The sequence below is a fragment of the Dicentrarchus labrax genome, unplaced genomic scaffold (genome assembly GCF_905237075.1).
Source record: "Dicentrarchus labrax unplaced genomic scaffold, dlabrax2021, whole genome shotgun sequence".
Lineage (NCBI taxonomy): Eukaryota > Metazoa > Chordata > Actinopteri > Moronidae > Dicentrarchus > Dicentrarchus labrax.
In genome coordinates, this window is record NW_026136718.1 from 1,271,482 (window position 1) to 1,291,135 (window position 19,654).

A 19,654-nucleotide genomic window follows, 5' to 3' on the forward strand; every position below is an offset into this window, starting at 1 on the left:
TGACTGACAAACACTGAAATATTAAATATAAATATTAAATATAAATATTAAATATAAATATTAAATATAAATATAAAATAAATATATTAAATATAAATATTAAATATAAAATATAAATATAAATATAAATATTAAATATAAATATTAAATATAAATATAAATATAAATATAAATATAAATATTAAATATAAATATAAATATAAATATAAATATAAATATTAAATATTAAATATAAATAATCTCTATAGTGCTCATAAACCACACACATATATATATTTACTTAAAAGTAATAACAAAAATATTCCGACTTTTTATTTTTATTTTTAACAGGGATAAAAAGAAATGTTTTCAAAATCAGATTTTTTATCTGTATTTTTTTTTAAATATAAGGAAATGTTGATAAAATGACAAAATATCAGGTGAATTTAAATTTCTAATGTAAAATACTGTGAAAACTTACTGTAAATAATCATAAAATTACTACTTATTTAAGGAAAATGTTCTTTTTTTTCACATAAAAGAGATTAAGATAAATATTGCAAATCTATAATGTTTTCACAGATATTTACTGTTTATTTAATAAACGGTTAAATTCAAGTTTAATACTGTTAATACATTTTATAAAATTATGTCAAATAAGTGACAATTAACAGCACAAAAACAGTATTAGTTGTGTAATTTTAATGTATTAGTTAGTTAACTGACAGATATGTTGTATAATGATGGAAGTTGAATAAATGTTGTTTATCAGTGTATAAGCATTGGTAAACTGTCCAAATACAGTTGTTATCAGTGTAAACAGCAATAATTACTGTAATCTCACAGATAATGACTTTTATTACACTTCTATAACTTTTAACATTCACATTAAAATAATAACAATCCAATAATAACAGCACTCTGCTGGAAATGTAAGTCTGATTGTTTTCATTATAGCAGAGTTCACCTGGATTTATAGATCATTGCATTGTTTTTAAAGTGGAAATATTTTTAATTAAACATTAAAGACAAAAAAGATTTTATGTAAAATTAAAGCTGCAACTGTGCAAAACTTTTTATAGAAAATATCTGTATTTTTACAAGTAAGTTATTTCACAATATTAAACTGTGACAAAAATCAAAACAATCAGACAAATCTTATGATTAAAGATTGTGATTTTTATTATACTAAATTGCATCTATAATATACAAACATTCACAATATTTTGTACAATCACTTTGTGCTTCTCCCCCGTACAGGAGCGAACCTTAAGACGACAAGTTTACATAAACTCTCTATATAATTTGTCCATGGTATACACAGCATAAAAATAAATTCATACTCAACAACATTATAATTTCTAATTCTATCATTTACAAATTCACTTAAAAAATAATCATATGAAGACAATGTCAATATTATTGTATGTTTTTATCAATCTGAAGACACACGGTGGGGAGTTACACACAAAAACGTGCGCTGCGGTAGCTAAATAACAAGTTGGTAGGATATTTTTTATTTTCTACCTTCGTAATATTTAATAATAAATGCACAAATTTTTGTTCTCCTCGTCCCGTTTTCCTTCATATACACACGTACTGTATCTCAGCTGACATTATCAAAATATCACACTTCCGTCAAAGATACTGTACACAAACACAAAAACCCTCACAACTGAACACGCAATAAATATCATGATAACCATATGCAACAATAGAACGTGGCCCTAACGTCACACACACACACACACACACACACACACACACACACACACACTCACACACACTCAGGTTCATGTAGGAAACACTGCGAACATGACGTCTACGTGACTACACCTGCTAATAAGGGGGGGGGGGACACATCCATGTGCTCTTCACTCATCAGCTCTGCTCACGTGTGTGTGTGAGTATAAAACAGCCTCAGTATGGCGTTGGTTTGTGTCGGCCAGTGCAAAAGCTGTAAGCCACCATGAAGCAGGGCTGCAGCACTCGGCGGCAGTCTGGGGTCGAGTCTCTGGCAGCCTGGAGGGGGTCTGATCTGGATCCTGGACCTTCTGGGTTAATGTTTATCTCTCTGGTTCTCAAACTATGGTGCAGGCAGTGAGACATTACTACTAATACTATTACAGTAATGACATTACTTTCTACAGTAACTAGCTGTGTAACTAATTTCTAATACATGTCAGTAATAATATTACAGTAATAAGAGTAATATACTGTATCCACCTCACATTGATGTGAGCTGACCAACAGCTGGCTAGCTCAGTGTTACGAAGGCTGTTGTAAGCGGTTCTTGTTTCTAGAGGCAAAGAGACCGACAGGGAACTGGCTTTGTTACGCTTCAAGCTCCTAGTTTTGAATCGCTTTAAAACATTTCAGTCGAAATTAAATTGGTTGGAACCAACAAATATCAGGTTTTCCTTGTTGACCCAAAGTGTTCATTTTATATTCTACAGGTCGTTGTTCATTGCGCAGCGTCCTCTGTTGATGATTACAATGGCTCCCTTCAAAACTGGTTGAAGAATATTGAATGGAACTGGTTCAAGAACCAGAACTACACTACTCACAAGAAGTTAGGGATATTCGAATTCATGGGAGCAAAACAGGTTGTGAGAGTAAACGAGGAAAGAAACCTGAGTTTAACTGTTGTTTTAAAGAGTGATTTTCTCTGCTGATGTGAACAGGCAGCATCCCTTCTTTGTTCACCACATCGAAAAGCTGCCCATTGTCAGCTTTGGCAGTTTGTATCACAAATTGACGCCTCGTACACGCCGACTGAGTCCTTACATTGTGTCAACTGACGGCCGTCAACGTAGCAGCAGAACAAGGCGCCACAATACAACAGCTCATCCTCTCAGTCTGTGCAACATGACAGCACAGTTGGCTGCAGATTGTCAGAACTATTGTGAATAAACACCATGCTCCTGATATTGTAACCATTAGTTACGCAACACACGCCATTTACCTTGTCACTCAGACATGTATCGTACTTACAGTATATAAATCACCTTTTTAAGATTTAGTTCCTGATTTGGTGACACCTGTGGTTATTTTACTGGTTTATTTGTTTACAGCCAAACAAACTGGGCTGAGAGGTTAAGAAAAGAAAGAAAGATAACCCAATGTTGTCTCCCATATTATGTTCAGTACATGCCTTGTTTCCTGTTAATTCCTTGTGTGAGGGTCAGAAATTGGTATAATTTAATGAGGCTCTCCGAGATTATTACTTTAAAGGGTTTGCAGTTCTGAAGCCTGCTGCTCTGTTTCTCTTTTACATTAATTACAGTTAGGGTCAAAGAGATCAAGTGCTCCAGCAGCACATTAATCCCACAGCGAAGAACAGATTCTCTTTGTTCAAAATATCTTTCCTCCAAGGTCACTGTGTATTTAAATCAACTCCACAGGTCTCACCAGCGTCTCAGTGGTGAAACTGAGCTTACTCTGTGATCTGTGAAACTCCTGTTTCCTTTACACCACCAACACATATTGTTACGTCATCCTGGAATCATGGATGGACTATGAGACATTGTTGCCCTGGACACAGGTATGTAAAATGCCCCACACCGTCCTCCTACATAGGAGCAAGATACCCAGTCTGTGGTTGTCATTTTGCCTCTTTTAGTAGTCATGTTCTGTCTCTTGGTAGTTGTTTTCCATCTTTCTGTGGCAATTGTATGTCTCTTTGTTATAAAGATAACATCGAGCTTCCTCTCAGGCTACCCTGCATGCTTTCACATGTTAAGACTTAAGCTCTAAAAAGGAGATTCTTCCTTGTGAATGGAAAATCAAATCTGTATTTGCAGACTTAAATTTGTCATGTCAGTTTTTCATTGATTAAATTATATAACTCCTGACATAACAGATTTCCTGATGAAGTAAATCTCAGATTTCACAGATTTCTTGTCCTTTAGTTGTCAGTTAAGTCACAATAGAAGATATGCCAAAACAGAGCACCATTCATAGATTACAGTCATCTTTCGGAGCCAGTTGGATTTCCACAAAAGTGCATAACATTGATCCTCCAAAGACTTTTCCTGCATAATTCGGTCTTGTATTTATGACTTAGTATCTCAGGATTACGTGATCAGTATTTAATAATGTTACAAGAAAAATATCTCATCATTACGGGTTCTCCATCCACCACTATCTGATGAAGCCAATAGAACCACATCATCTGCAAATAGCAGAAACAATTCTGAGGTTCCCATAACAGACACTCTCAACCGGATCGTAGAGGGCAACCTCACCCACTGAAAACATGTTTGACTGTGCAGAGAATACACTCTCACTTTGGTTATACAAGGAACAGATGGCTCGTAGCAACGGTTCCAGTACCCTCCACAGGATCCACAAAACACATCCCCCCCACTGAGCTGGTCCACTGTTCCACAGCCAGGACAGAATCGGCATTGTTCCTCCTGATTAACGAGTTCCTTATCTTATAACAACTTGCAGCTAGTCCAGTTATCTGGTTAAGCCCCGCCCCTTTCCGAATACGTGTGCATTTGAATACAGATAATTTCACTGTTTGAACAGATACAGAAACAGGTAATAGTGTACTCAGTTCAAGGAAAGTTTGTTAAGGAAAGTGCAATGCAAGTGCTGTTATTATTGTTCCAGTACATACTGTACTGTACATTGATTTGTTTCATAATTCTACCCAACACTAATAATCTAAATGAACCCTGTTAAAACATCACAAGGCATTCTCTGTGTAACTACAAACACTACAGGGAAGCATCAGATGGTTTTTTGGACTCGACCCGCTCCTGTTAAGTATTTCACTCAAATGATTTCGGCTGCAGCCCTGCCTGGGAGTTGTGCATTGGTGGTGTAGCCCTAAAGCGTCTTTCAAGCCAAAAAACAGCACTAAGTAAGGCCAGTAACAGTTAGTGGGCTATAGGCATATTGTATTCCAGTGGACTCACTACTACTAGCTATTTGAGAAGCAGCCTATCTGATGTTTCGGCAGATGACTTGGTGAACGACTGCGACCTGTAAACTTGTGAACATGAGCAGCTGTGGTGTTGTGGTAAGTTTCTCGTTGTGCTACACTTTGAGAGGAGAGGCAGTGCTGTGCTTACCTGTGGACCCTGCTTCCAGCTCCTGTCGGCAGTGCACTCCGAACAAAATCAAATTTGCTGTCTTTCTGAGGTTGTGCAACCAAAATGAAGAGCCACATTCAGATAAGGTTGGGGCAGGGCTAGACAGATATTCCACAATTACTGTTGTTGCCATATAATAAGTGGCCTTCTTTTAACTGTATCCTTTGGTTTGTGTATTTCAGGTTTAAGTCTGGAATATTCTTCTTAATCTGCACAGAAAGGCAAACACACAGTGGCGTATTTATGGCTCGTCTGGTGACGTCAAATGATGCATGTCAAATGACGCAGTGCTCCATGACCTCCGCTGATGCGTGTTGCACATGTCAGGTACATTCTTTAAAGGTGGGGTCGATCATTCTTGACTTGGCTCGCTCCGAGTCACTTTGTTTCTTTCCCATTTACCATAACCCAAAGCTTTGGTGTTTGGCGACCTGGGAATGATACTCAACAATCAGCTATCTTTCTCCAGAATGATTGACCCACCTTTAATTTGGTATGTTCAAACCCTCTTCCCAACATCAACCTATTTGCGCAAGTATTTCCTAATGGTACAAGCTTCTATTGTGAATTATTTTGGCAAGGACACAAGAAGCTGTCCCAGAGGCTTTTAACTTTTTGTATCTAGCTCCAACGTCATTAAACAACTCCAGTCGCAATTAGCATTCAAGCATTTGCACACACCAATGTAATCAACAGTGGCTCTACAATATTTTGAAAACACTGCAAATTAAAATGACATTGTGTCTGGAGTGCACTGCCACCCTTACTCCTCCGTCTACGTAAGGGCCAACCCCGGATACTTGGGGAAGGGAAGGGAATGAAACTGGCTATATAAATGTTAGTTAGCAGAAATCTCAGTAGGCGTAGTGATTATTGACTGCTCACAAACATGGACTGAAGCAGAGAGAGTGTGTTGAGGAATGTTACAATAGTTAATATGTTTTTTTTTTCTTTTTCTCGAGAGCTTAGGGGAGCGGACGAGGCGACAGCAGAGGGATGAACGGCGACGGACGATCAGCAGCACTTCTGAGGTAGCTGGGCAGGCTTGTCGGTCAGTCTGGTGGTCTTGGTGCCAGGAGCCACCGGTGCCTCCACGTCCACACGCTCTGACATCTTCACACAGATGATGTCCACCAGGCGCTCAAAGACCTGCCGCACGTTTATGTTCTCCTTGGCACTCGCCTCGTAGTACTCAAAGCCTGCAGGATGAAACAGAGGAACTTTGTTTTTTCAGCTGAAAACCTATATATACATGGGTGTTTAGAAGTGTTGTTGATGGATTCAGGTCTTGACATTTTAGTGCAAAGTATTTGAATAAGAAAAATATTGTGCTATAAATATACATAGCTACCCTACTTTATGAGCTCAGTAAACAGGTTCCTGATGAGTTTCTGGTCTCAGTCTCTAGTTTCAGTCTTCTTCCATACAGCATAATGTTCATTTAGTAAATGATGGTCCCATTTAGAGTAAAACAGACCATAAAGAAGGGTATGCTTTAGGGCGGGGCTACTCTCCAAGAGCTAAATATACATGAGATTAGAAGATGTAAAGCCAACAGCTTTTACCGTGTTAATGCCATGACAAACAGATATTGGTGTTTGGATTACAGGGGAGCCCGAGGGGGGAGAGAGCAAAAAGCTGATCAAACATTATATTAAATCACTAAATGTCATTAAAATACTGAAAGAGTATCTTTTTTGCAGCCACTTGGAGCTGCCCCCTGCTGGCCAGTAAAAAGAATGCAGGTTTAAGACACTTCCACTATCTTCACTTCACAGACTCTGTCCATTATATACTGTTAATGATAATAATTCCACTTTTCTTGTAAAATTCTGAATAGTTTATCAGACTTTTAAAATAATTAAAATCAAACAATCGGCAGAGGGAAAAGTCCCAACTGGTCTTGACTCAGATGTAAATCTGTAACAACATGTAGACCTTTATTTGTTTTAAGCCAAAAACTCTAGAAACCAGTGACTTTAATATTCCCTGTCACTCTAATCTTTACGCTCTTACTGTTAAACTGGGTGTGGTTTTATCTATTTGAGCATCTCAAGGTGTGTTTGCTGTATTCAGACTCTTCTTCCCACTTCACAAATATCTTCTGTAACCTGGGAGCCCAGTCCACACATTTGAAGGTGGTGTGATATCTCACAGATGCAGTCTGGATAAATTCTTCCGATGTGACTTTTTCATGATAAAAATTAAATGTCATCACTTCCAATCTCCGTCTGTAGCTGCTAACAAAAAACTTTGCTCGAGGACATTCAAGTTTGCTGTAACGTTTTCCTGAACATTGGGTAACTTGGGTGACTCTCCTTTCAGTGAAGCCTGCAGTGTGTACTTATGTATTTACATACATTAAAGAAAAAATAGCTCCCAGCAGTGGAGCTGAAACCAATATTGTGCATTCTTGATTCAAACACCTCACAGTCATTTGGCAATAGGCAATATAGTTATATTATTTAAGTATTCCCCCAGGTTGAACTTCAGCTGCTCTTTCTCACAGTACCTATAAATATTGCACAGAAGCATGATTTTAATACCATGAATGTTTTGGTAAACATCAGTTTTTAAGTACTGCAACCTAATTGGAGCTGACCTAATTGGTCGGCGAGGTGTTTTCCTTTCTCTGGAGGTACGATTCTCTCCTCGTCCATGTCGCACTTGTTGCCCACCATGATCACCTGGGCGTTGTCCCACGAGTACGTCTTAATCTGAGTGGCCCTGAAAGCACATTTTAAATATTTTAATTGAACTTTTATTTGAGACACACACAGAAGCATACACACTACAGCTTCTGAGCAATCACGTACCAGTCCTGGACAGCGTTGAAGGACTCCTCGTTGGTGATGTCGTACATGAGGATGAAGCCCATGGCGCCACGGTAGTAGGCCGTGGTGATGGTGCGGTAACGCTCTTGCCCTGCTGTGTCCTGGAAACAAAGCAATCAGCAATAAAAATACGAGCTACCACTGGACTGTAAAGTCTCAAGCGTCCCCATGGTCACTGATTTAATGACCCATGATTCATTGCAAGATGAATGTGACGCAGTAAAAAACAAAAATAACTATTATGAATTATGAACTAGAATATTTTTAATTTCCTGAAGAAAATGCGTATGATTGCTGAATCTGCTGCTCGCAGGCACAGCTTCTAAAAGAGTATATATGCCACCCATCTACATCTGTTGTAATTTAATGCTGTGTTCAAGAGATATCGGTCCAAAAGAGATAACGGTCAAAAGGTGGGGAAAAGAATAATAATCAAATAAAACTGAAGTACATGTGTCTTGGCATCACACACTTTACTATTATGATCATTAGACAGTATAGACCTGCCTGTTCGCACTACTGCCCGTTCCGATTGTATTGACTCTGTAAGTTTACCGTCTGAAGCATTATATTTTTTTTTATTTTTTTTTTATATAATATTGGACTTCACTAAAAAAGTTCCTATTATCCTAATTATTATTATTATATGAATCAAATAGACAGTACAGACCTTTGACCTGTATCTACAACACTGACCTTTGCCCTGTAACTATAGCCCAGTACAAAAATCTCAGTCTTCTACTCCTAACAGTTCATGAGTTATTAGCCAAAACATAAAATGTTTAATGTCTACTCCTAACAGACCATATGTTACAGGAAGACAGATTTGCTGTAAATTGGAATTTCTGCTCTGTTAGATGTACAGGTGATTTATTTAGATTTTTTTGAATTTGGGAATTTCAAACACTCAATAACCAACAACATGGTTGGTTGCAAGCAGCAATCACACTATATTTATCTACATATAAACCCTCTTCAAAAAACCCAAACTAATCTTTAATAGCAATCTGCCCTTTAGAATTTGATATTTCTTGTGTAGAAGGGGACTCAATGTGGTGATGGGGGGAGGTACAGAAAAGACCAGGAAGGCACTAAAATAGTTCAACCAATTCCTCAACCCTGAATCTCTGAGCTGTTGCATGTAGGTAACGCTGGCTGTTACCATGGAAATATGATGAAAATCTTTATTTTCCTCTGGACAAAGGTGTTGGATGGACCAACCTCACTGAGCCAGTCAGTCTGTGTATGAACTGTTGTATCCTGTTTACAGTGAGCAGGGATAAGCTCACATCCCAGCACACTAAGCTGGGATATTATCTGTCATACTTTGGCGTCAAAACCAGACTGTTTGATTTGGCTATTAGTGCAATTGCTGTTTCCATGGAGATGCAGGCAGTCAGACCGGCTCTGTCATTTTGACCATGAGTTGTTATAAAGCATAAATTTTCTTAATGAGAAGCTTCAGAAACTACACTACATGTCACTTCAGCAGTTACATACATGTATGAATATACAAATTGATGCTCCAGACAGACACACACACACACACACACACACACACACACACACACACACACACACACCTGCACACCTGCACACCTGTTCTCACCTCACAATAACACAGCGATGTGTTAAACTTCACACTGAAGCTCAATCTACACTTTAACACCTTTTACCCGAACATCATCATCAGTCTGTCTGTTCATTAGTCGTTCTGCCAACAGCTGAAACAGTGAAAGAGACTAAGAATAAGTTTGAACCATCATCTGCAGTCTGCATCCATTCCTTCATGTTTACAGATGCAGATATAAACTGCTGCTCTTATCTGAATAACAATAACGCTAAGGGCTGCATGGTTCAGGTACCAGTGAGATAAGATCCAGGTGCCGTTGCTTAAAACATCATTGAATGATGTCTGATGGGCTTTGATTTTTAAGGGTTAAGCCAAAACTGTTCAAATCAACTGGATCAGGAGATTCTGAATATGGCAAATGAAACATTCAGATGCGGCTCTTTCAAAGTTCTCTGTTTTTGTTTGAATTTTTATTTCTGAAACACATGACAGAAAGAGCCTACAGTCATTGGAAGAGAAAGTGTAGGGTTTGGATCAATGAAACAACGGACCTTGATGATTATCCACCCAGCGACATCAGCAGGACCAGCTCCACCACAGTGGGTGTTGTCACCCCAGGAGGAGAGGTAGAGGGCCGGATAGAAGCCATGCTGGCCCAGCTTGCACTTAAGGCTGCTCCTGGATCATTTCCAGTCTGGACGAAATGTTTGAGACTGTTTTGGCCACATCTTTACCGAGATCTGCTCCTTCCGACGCAGGACGAGAGTACATCGATGATGTTTGGTGCTCAAACACAGTCGAAGTGGATAGAAACTATTTTATTGTGAAATTCTATGTTATTTATGAATTTAATTATCTCTTTCTTTATGTGTAGAAAGTAACTATACTAGAAGTAATAGACAAAATAAAAACTGGCTGCTGTCAGAGTATCTCACTCTTTAAACAACCCAACTCGTTCATCTCCTCTGACACTCTTAACCGTCTTATCTGAAGCATCGATCGAATTGCAGCCGCCGGCGCAGATCGCTGCTCGACTGCAACAAACCAGCTGAGCCTCAATGTGACTTTCACGTACGTCCACAACAACTCCCACAGCATTCAGCCGCCATTCTCCTCCATTTCATCCTCATACCACTACAGCTGGTCTGGGTGCAGTCATTCCTCTAAATTTAGCTCTTTTGTGCTTCGCTTCCTCTGCACTCATTCAGCAATCCCTGGTTTTCTCCTTCTCTTTCTTGTGAGATGTGGCGAGCGCTCGAATCCATTTAAATTAATTGAGATTCGGGCGTGATTATCTGTGTGTGTGTGTGTGTGTGTGTGTGTGTGTGTGTGTGTGTGTGTGTGTGTGTAAGCGGAGCCTCAGGCAGTGACTGATTTCCTCTCAGTTCAGTTGAAAGCAGAGAGAAATGTGCGTTTGATTTCCACAGAGGAGGACATCACTGCACTCCAGCAACATGGCCAAAGATGTATGCGGACAGCTGGACACATGTGAGAGTTGATCGTCTCGTTCCAGACCGTGTTTATTAGTGTGCTGCTCTAACAGCCTCCACTCTCCTGGTTTCAGTCTTTCCTGCAGATGTTGAACCTGCTGCAGGGATTTAGTCTAGTTCAGACCACCAGAGCATCAGTGAGGTCCAACACTGATGTTGGTCTTATCTCGTCTGGTTCACAGTCAGTGATGAATGGGGTTGAGGTCAGGACTCTATGCACACCAGACACACCACACCAAACTTTCTTTATGGGGCTGCTTGGTGCTCGGGGACATCAGCAAGTTGGAACACAAAAGGACCCAAAACTGACTCAAGAACCCTGTTGTCTGAAATATAATTGTTCATTGTAGCTAGGATTCCCAAATCAGGAAAAACACTAAAGTATGTGAACATGCTGTCGAAGGTGCCAGTACCCTAATTGGAGGATGGCGTTATGTAATAACAGGTAAAGGTGTCATAAAATGTTTGGGTAGGAGCATTTCCTGGACTCGAATTGAGTTTGTTTGACGCGCTCTTTGGATAAAGACACAAGTGCACACAAAAATCACAAGAAAACCCCAAGGAACTCTACTTTTAAACAATTAAAATGCCTTCATTTTCACAGCATGTTCAAGGCAGACTTAAAAACAAACTTCCGTCGTGTTTTGGCATCAAGCCTTTGTCGATGCAAGGAGATTTAAGGGTACTCGTTGACAAAAATCGGAAGTGCCGGTGAGTACGAGCTCTTTTCAGGCTCTGATCGGAACAATGGTGGAAATGTTATAGATTATAGCTTTAAGCTGTTGTGGTCTGTGCAGACTAATGTGCTGTTTCAGGTGTTGGTGAAATAGAAAAAGGTTCTAATTATGGGGTTGAGATCTTCTGTCTGTCTCCGTCGCAGCCTATAAAAACCCATAAACACCTTTTTCATTCAGATGAGATACATGACAAAACAATCTTCTCCGACTGCTGAAGGCAAACTGAGCTCAGGATAAATAATGTTAATTTATGTGGATAATAATATCCACTCTACGAGAATGGGCCAGAAATAAAATAAAGATCGTTTCATTAGCTTTGATAGCATGTTAGTGGCTAAAGCTGAAGGCATGCTAAAATGCTTAAATGAGTATTCAGCAAACAAACACAAAACCTGTTTAACTGTTTCTTGTGTTGTATTGTTTATGCTTGTTTATGTGTGTGTCTATTTTTACTCATCAGCGTGCTTTCAGTTTGAATCAATCGGCTCTGATTAGCTCTACTTCCCCCCCCACATCCTCCTCCTCACCCCGTCCCTCCCCCTACAGGCTCCTCTGTCCCCTGTCGGGTCTCAACCTCTTCGCCCCAAGAGGTCTCTTTAATTGCCACTGTAGACAGGGAGTGTGCATCTGTGTGTGTGTGTGTGTGTGTGTGTGTGTGCACCGGCGAGAGAGTGAGTGAGCGTGAAGAGCTGCTGCCATGGCAACAACATCAATGATAATACAAGCTGTAGCCCAGAAGTCTGTGTGTGTCTGTCTTTTCTGTTCCTCTCAGCAGCTTGTTGACGGAAAGCAGAACATCATGTTACACTGCAGCACTGACATACAACTGTATGTTATATTATACCTTATATTACATTATACTTTATATTATACTTTATATTACAGTACATTTTATATTATACTTTATATTATACGTTATATTACAGTACGTTATGTTATACTTTATATTACAGTACGTTTTTTTATATATATATATATATATATATATATATATTCACTACAGCCACATTCACCCTTTCACACACATTCACTCAGTGAGCAAAGCCCATCGAACAGAAACTAACTCATTCATTCACATTCTCACACCGATGCATCAGGAGCAATTTGGAGTTCAGTATCTTGCTCAAGGATACTACCGGGGATCGAACCACCTCTGAGCCACAGCCGCCACCAAATTTACAATACTATATATATAATAACATACAATGTTATGTTACAGTACGTTACAGTATATTATATTACATATGTTATGTCATGTCATGACATATGTGTACAGTTATGTATAATCCTAACCTAAATTATATAATATTACCTCATCTTACTTTACAGTATATTATATAACATGTATTGTATAATTATGGTATGGTATAAAGTATAATATATTACATATTTTATGTTATAGTAACATGACAAACGTCAAAACAGTAATATGCTAACACGCTAAGACGTGTTATCATGGGTCAACAAATTGCACACTTTCAGCTTAAAGCTATAATATGTAACGTTTCCACATTAAAATGTCTAATTTCCAGACCTATGTTATATATGTTGTTGAGAACTTACATTATCTCATATGTTTCAAACACAGAGATTTCTATATGTAATAATATTCTGGTACCGGTGCGTTTCCTTGCTTCCCTTTAGATGCTATAACTTCCAGGTAAACGCGGGATAAGTTGGATACGTTGGAGAGGGAGGAAGGAAGTTGGCGAAGATGAATAAAACTTTCATGTGTTAACTTGTCCGTTAACGATTTCAATCAAATTATAAACTGTACGTTTAACTTTCTGTTCCATAATGTATTTTCTTTTGGATGATTTAAGTCTGTTTAAACCAGAAACATTTGAATGTGTCTGCTGTTGGACCGTTCAACATCTCGTGTCAGAACTCATTCCCTTGTAGAATATCTATGAGACAAACATGAATCCATCCTCACCCAGATCTGCAGTTTGATCCTCTTGTCGTTGCGATACACCGTCTTCACCTTGAAGTCGATGCCGACGGTGCTGACGAAGGAGTTGCTGAAGGAGTCGTCGGCGTAGCGGAACAGGAACGACGTTTTCCCGACGCTGCTGTTGCCGATGATCAGCAGCTTGAACATGTAGTCAAAGTTCTGGTCGGAGCCGTCCCGCTGGCCAAAACGCTGGTCTGCCTTCGCCATCTGGAAGGTTTGATGAGAAAAATCAAAAAACAAAGAACACAATTAGTGAAAATCTGTCTAATCAAAGTCGACCCGGGATATCCAACTCCCTTTTCACAATCTGGGTTTCAGTTTCAGTGGTTGCTGATGTCTTTATAATATTTTCCTCCTACTCCACAAAAATGCAATGTAGTATCTCAGTAGTCGTCAACGGATGCTGCCGCTGCAATGTGTAAATATATCCACTGTACAGTTCCCTCAAAAACTCCATAATGTAACAAATAAAGTCAGTGGTGTCTGTCTGCTAACAACATTAGACTTATTCAGTCACTTATATAATTATACTATAGGTTAGCATTGCAGCTAGTCTCATTCTTTTGTTGGACTGGAAGACACGGTGACCATTTTTATTGTAGTGTTATTTCCTTAGTAATTAAAATACAGAAAATACCAAACTTCTTTAAAAACGTCCAAACTCTTGAAACCAAACCAACACCTGCACATAACACATGACCTGCTGTAATCCCCTAATATACAGCTAATGGTGACATTATCAACAACACAGCTGTGGAAATAAAATGTTGTGAATACGACCAACACATTTTTTCTCTTTCAATTTCACATATTTACATGTTTTGTATAAGTAAATAAAGTTGTGTTTTTGTGTTGGAAAGTGTACAGATAGCCTGTGTTCCTGCCCAATCTCACTATTGCTCTTCATTAGTGATTTTTTTTGTAAAATTTTCGTGTACTGAGGTACGTTAATGGTAACAACTTTCTTTTGCTGACGTTATCTGAAAACTATGCTGTCTCACTCATATATGCTTATAGATCGCCACAGGTACTCATCCGACTGCATCCAGAAGATAATTCAAATGTCTTTTTTCACTTCACATTATTTGCTCCTCTTAAACCATTTCTAAAACCTCCTCTTTGTTCCATCTGACATTTTATACGTTTTCTCCCGACTGCGACGATGAGCTGCAGCCAAATGTGATTCAGCACAAAGAGCCACCAAACAACCCACAGTGTGTTAAACAAAGACACAGCGCAAACAAACATTTCCTGTTAGACTTCACCTGTCGAGTCAGATGAAGTCAAATAAAAGCCTGCGCTGCCTCTCTGGAGGAGCTTGCAGTCGGGTAGCAGCCGCTGTGTGTGTGAATGCTCAATGAATGTGAGCAGCAGATGAGTCAGAGCTGAAGATCCTGCTGGGTTCAATCTAGCGTGGACGGCTGTGTCGGTACAGACTCATCCTCTCCATCAGGGACCGGAGGAGGAAGAAACGACCACGAAATACATCTGAAATGATGATTCTAGCTGTGGGGAATGCTACACTGACTTTAATAAACCGTGGAGGTTTATAAGACTATAAAATATAATGTTTGTCAAGAGTTTTTTAATTGATTCAACACAGTTTCTGCACTTAAATTAAATAATGTTTGTCTCTCACTCTGCTTTTGCTTTCTATTCAAGACATGTCATGTTTTTCTATTGTTCATGAGACAGAGACAGAGTGTCCCAATTATACTCATCTTAACCATGTTCACAATGGAAAATGTCAAAATGGAGTATACTGACAAAAACTGGCAGCTTATCAAACTAAACTCACAGGATGTTTTAATGTGCTGTTGATTGAGAGTGACTGCTGGAAACAGTTAAAGCCTCATATTAAGTTTCAGACACGCAAAAGTTTCATTACATTTCCATACAAAAAATATTCTGTTCCTGCCCTTATTCTGAAACAGCATACTCCTAATAATGTTTACGCTGCTATTTTCCACAAATATTACACGCAGTGATCACTGTTTGTCCGTTCTGGGCTGGCGGACTCCACCAGAAGACGACCCGCTCCCTCTGGAGATAAAAACCTCTCATTCTAAGGTAACGAAAACACAACGATTCTTATATTCAGGTGATTAAACACTAATGAAAACATCCCTATCTATATTAATATTATATTATATTTCTAACAATAGCTAAATGTTGTACACTGGACCTTAAAACTTACTACAAACTACAGAGACATTACAGCGGACACAGTGAACGCTGGAGAGCCACAGATGCAGCATAAATCCTACATTAATAACACCCAGGGGCGGATCTACAGGGGAGGCAGCTGCTGCCCCAAATTGGTGCCAAATGCTGTCAAATTTAATATTTCAAAATAATTTAATGATCTGATTTGGACACTTTTTTAACAAAGTTCAATTAAAACTTTTTTCATTGGAAAAATGTCTGAAGATTTGGAATTAAAACTATAGATTTATATGTATCTAATGGCGCCTTTAGATATTTCTATTCAGTGCTTTACTAATGTGCCACATTGATGTTTTTGTGTTCAAATATCTTCATTTGGGGGCTTTTCCAAACAAATACTGATATATGTGATTGTTTGTGATTAAATCTGAATATATTTCTGCCACCCTCTGAACACCACATGAATATTTCTGTATAGATCCGCCCCTCATACACCACAATTGAAATCACAGCCAAAAATATGGAAGCCTGTAAGCCTGCCGCTTATTATCGCATAATTAAAACCTTTTATCTCACATTTTTTACTTTTTATCTCACAATTATGACTTACCTTGGCGATATTTTCATTATGATTAAGCATCATTAAGTTTTTATTATTATTTTATTTTACTGGCAGAAATGGGCTTCCATACATAAAGAATTCACATGGAAGTATTATGAAGATAAAAGCACCAAACAGCAGGAACACAATGTATAATTATAATATAGACACACAGTGAACGTGACATATAGTGACATATAATCATTATTAAAATACTCCATAAGACTGTAGATTCACAGTTATATCAGATGAATGACTCAGGCTCAGCTCCCTACAGAGAGCCACAGACAGGCTGCACCTGTGAGATTATTATGGGATATTATAGGCCGACATATGTAAAGGGTCCATTAAAGAACAGGACGGAGGTGGTGTAGAAAACTGACAACCAATACTGAATCAATGATCAATGTTATGTGAACACTATTGCGGATATTAAAGGACGAAACAAACTCTTCATTTAAGAAGATTTGAGGAATAAATCGGCTCCATCGGCTCAGGTGTGACCGACGTTTCTGGACTCTGATCAGTCAGCATCAGGCCTGTCTGTGTGCATTAAACCGGTGTCACCGCCGGTCATCCGTGTTTTCTGTCTGTCTGTCTGTCTGTCTGTCTGTGTGTCTGTCTGTCTGTGTCTTACCTCTGCTGGGCGGATCTGATGCTCTCTCTCTGCTCTGCACCTGATGGAGACAGCTCGCTCGGTGTCCGCGCTCCCACCCAAAATGGAAACAATAATAAAAGCTCCACGAATGTGTCCTCAACGATCCGATCCCCCGAGGGTCTGTGAGGAGCTCCGGGAGCACCGGCTGCGTCGTTCGCAGTGAGCTGAGTGGAATTTTTCTCTCCAGAAACGGGGTGAAATTGGCTGTAAAACGTCTCTTTTCCGCGACGCAGCCTCTTTACGCACCGGCTTTACGCTGACATCCTGCGTTGATTCAAGGTGGAGCGAAGCGATGTGGGAATATTTGCAAAGGCGTCTGCAGCCTGTCACCTCCTCCCCCTAAAAATAACCACCACCGGCGTCTCTGTGAATGAACAGCGTTTTATTTTTGCCCCTCCTCGGGCAGTTTGCAGGCGGATCCTTCGACCTATCAGCAGCCGCGTTTCTGCAGACGCGCAGCTCGTTTTGCTCACTATGACTCATAACTGAGGCAGTGAGGCGTGTAATTGCTTCAGCATCAATAACAGAGACATCGGCATGGAAACAGAACAAATCTGCAACAGCAAACATATAGCACACACACACACACACACACACACACACACACACACACACACACAATGTTGCACCATCCCAACTCTTCAGTGGTCAGATAGAGCTCGATCACTGAACTCAACCTGCCTTTATTTGGCCTTTCATTCCTTTTGCACAATCTCTGCAGCAAAGATGGGAAATGTTACCAAACTGATTATTTAAACCAGAATGAATATTTCTCATTTAATGATGTCTTGGTTGTGCTTCTCTCTTGTGGATCGTGTTTATTCTGGCAATTTTTAGACGCACATTAAAGTTAAAATAGTCTTACCGCTCATTAAAATGGCCGATCAAATCAACCAACTTCCTTCCTGATTGGTTAGTTTACTATGGCAGTAAATATGTTAACTAGTTATCAGTTGTCCTGTGAGGGAGCTACAGAGCAGGGCTGTACTGAGGAGTAAACTCAGTTATCAACCTCTTTGAAATGAAGCCAGAGTTTATTCATTGAGAGCTTCAACACAGTTTTTCTATTATTCTCATTTGATCTCTCGGTTGCAGACGCTGTATCGTTCCACAGCAGCACCAGCACACTTTACAGAGGTGGTTCTGAATGGACTGAGCCTGCAGAGAAGTGTCTGTGTGATCGTCTGATAAATCTGTTTGTAGTTAGCTGAGAAACTAAAGTGAAGCTTTAATTGAATCCAGATTCAGGTTTTATCTTACAAGCAAATATTCATTGATTGTATTTTCAGAAGTGTTACGGCAGCCACTGGCTGTCATTTAGTGTATATTCATTATGGTGTTTCATGTGATTCCCTGTTGAGGATTGGTCCTTCTGGAGCAGAGACCGCCTACTTCCTGGTTTCTGTCCCCTGGCATCAGTGATTGGTGTGGCTGCAATTCCACTGAAGCTACCAATCAGGAGTCTTCAATCAACCCCAGCTGCACTTAAATAGCTTGTGTGTCCACAGTTCAGGGCGGCTGTGAACTAGTGATCAGTTCGCCTCGCTGTTGGTTGCACACCATTGTGTTAGAGTGTCTGTACTTTCTAGTATTGCCTGGCTGTTATCTGAGTGGATTCAGCCAGTGCCTTTGTAATCTTTTGTGACCTTTAAGTTGCTCAATAATTGCTAGTTTGGTTTTTGTTCACTAGTTTGTAAGCTTATGGGTGCTGATCTCTTTTTGTTCTTCAGTATTATCCAGTCATTTTCATTTTGTGTACTAGTTATTTGTCAGCACCTGTATTGCCTCTCTTTTGTTATATTTCATTGTGCAAGCACACTCTCCTTAGTTAATTAAAACACCTGATTTTAACCTGAACCTGTCAATTGTTGTATTCCATCTCTTTTCCTTTTTCAATTGTATGTTACTGCTCTCCAAATCGAACTGGGTCGTAACAGAAGCTGATAGTATTGGTGGTAACATCCAGAAATACAACTTTATACATAAAATATGAACTTCCACAGTTATTAATGTGTAAATGAGCTGCAACACTCCATCGTTCCACAAGGTGGAGCTGTGACAGAAACAGAAATATCTAATTAAATGTCTCATAAATGTGTTCAGAATATGTAATAGTCCAGGTGGAGGAGGTCAGACAGTGTGACAGTGGAGCTGATCTCGGAGCAGTTCCGACTGCAGCACTGAGTCGTCTCCACTGGTTGTGATTCCTCTGTCAGTCACTGCTGGATGAAGCTCTCCTCTCCACTCTACCTCCCAGTAACATGGCCCAGTCAGAGCTGATGCTGCTGCTTCAACCTCTCTGGATCATCAGGACACAGCGGATCCTCCAACACAACCTCCTTCCTCACCACTCACAGTTAATGAGACCACTTCCATCTGAGGAGAGAAGGAGACGGAGGACAGCAGAGATAAATCAGTGTTTACAGAGACTCCCTCAATCAGCACATCCAGTATAAAGAGCAGCAGGGTCTGAACACATCATTACTGCAGAAACAGAGAGACATTCACTGCCCACTGGAATGATGCATTTACTGCTGTTAGGGTTCAAAGCTGATAA

General features: G+C 39.5%; 2 protein-coding genes across 2 annotated transcripts in view; both read right to left on the reverse strand.

Moving 5' to 3' along the window:
* Nucleotides 1–1,137: 1,137 nt before the first annotated feature.
* Nucleotides 1,138–17,643, reverse strand: rab3b (RAB3B, member RAS oncogene family). The gene is made up of 5 exons (XM_051375671.1): nucleotides 17,077–17,643; nucleotides 13,655–13,879; nucleotides 7,901–8,019; nucleotides 7,687–7,811; nucleotides 1,138–6,283 (listed from the first exon to the last, which is right to left on the reverse strand). The coding sequence occupies exons 2-5, from the start codon at nucleotides 13,877–13,879 to the stop codon at nucleotides 6,099–6,101; spliced, it is 654 nt and encodes a 217-aa protein (XP_051231631.1). The 5' UTR covers nucleotides 17,077–17,643; the 3' UTR covers nucleotides 1,138–6,098.
* A 662-nt stretch (nucleotides 17,644–18,305) lies between these two features.
* The window catches only part of LOC127350631 (protein NLRC5-like), a 151,624-nt gene continuing 150,275 nt past the window's right edge, over nucleotides 18,306–19,654 (reverse strand). The window contains exon 21 of the mRNA XM_051377445.1: nucleotides 18,306–19,473. Within this exon, the coding sequence (XP_051233405.1) occupies nucleotides 19,455–19,473 (19 nt within the window). The 3' untranslated portion in view covers nucleotides 18,306–19,454. The remainder of the gene's footprint in view (nucleotides 19,474–19,654) is intronic.

Bases quoted from the DNA above. Each gene is read 5' to 3' on its own strand.
- rab3b (XM_051375671.1), bottom strand. From the start codon at position 13,879: ATGGCGAAGGCAGACCAGCGTTTTGGCCAGCGGGACGGCTCCGACCAG. The intron at 7,812-7,900 runs GTACGTGATTGC...ATGTGCTTTCAG, and splicing joins TTCAACGCTGTCCAGGACTG to GGCCACTCAGATTAAGACGT. The intron at 6,284-7,686 runs GTCAGCTCCAAT...TTCATCCTGCAG, and splicing joins ACACCTCGCCGACCAATTAG to GCTTTGAGTACTACGAGGCG.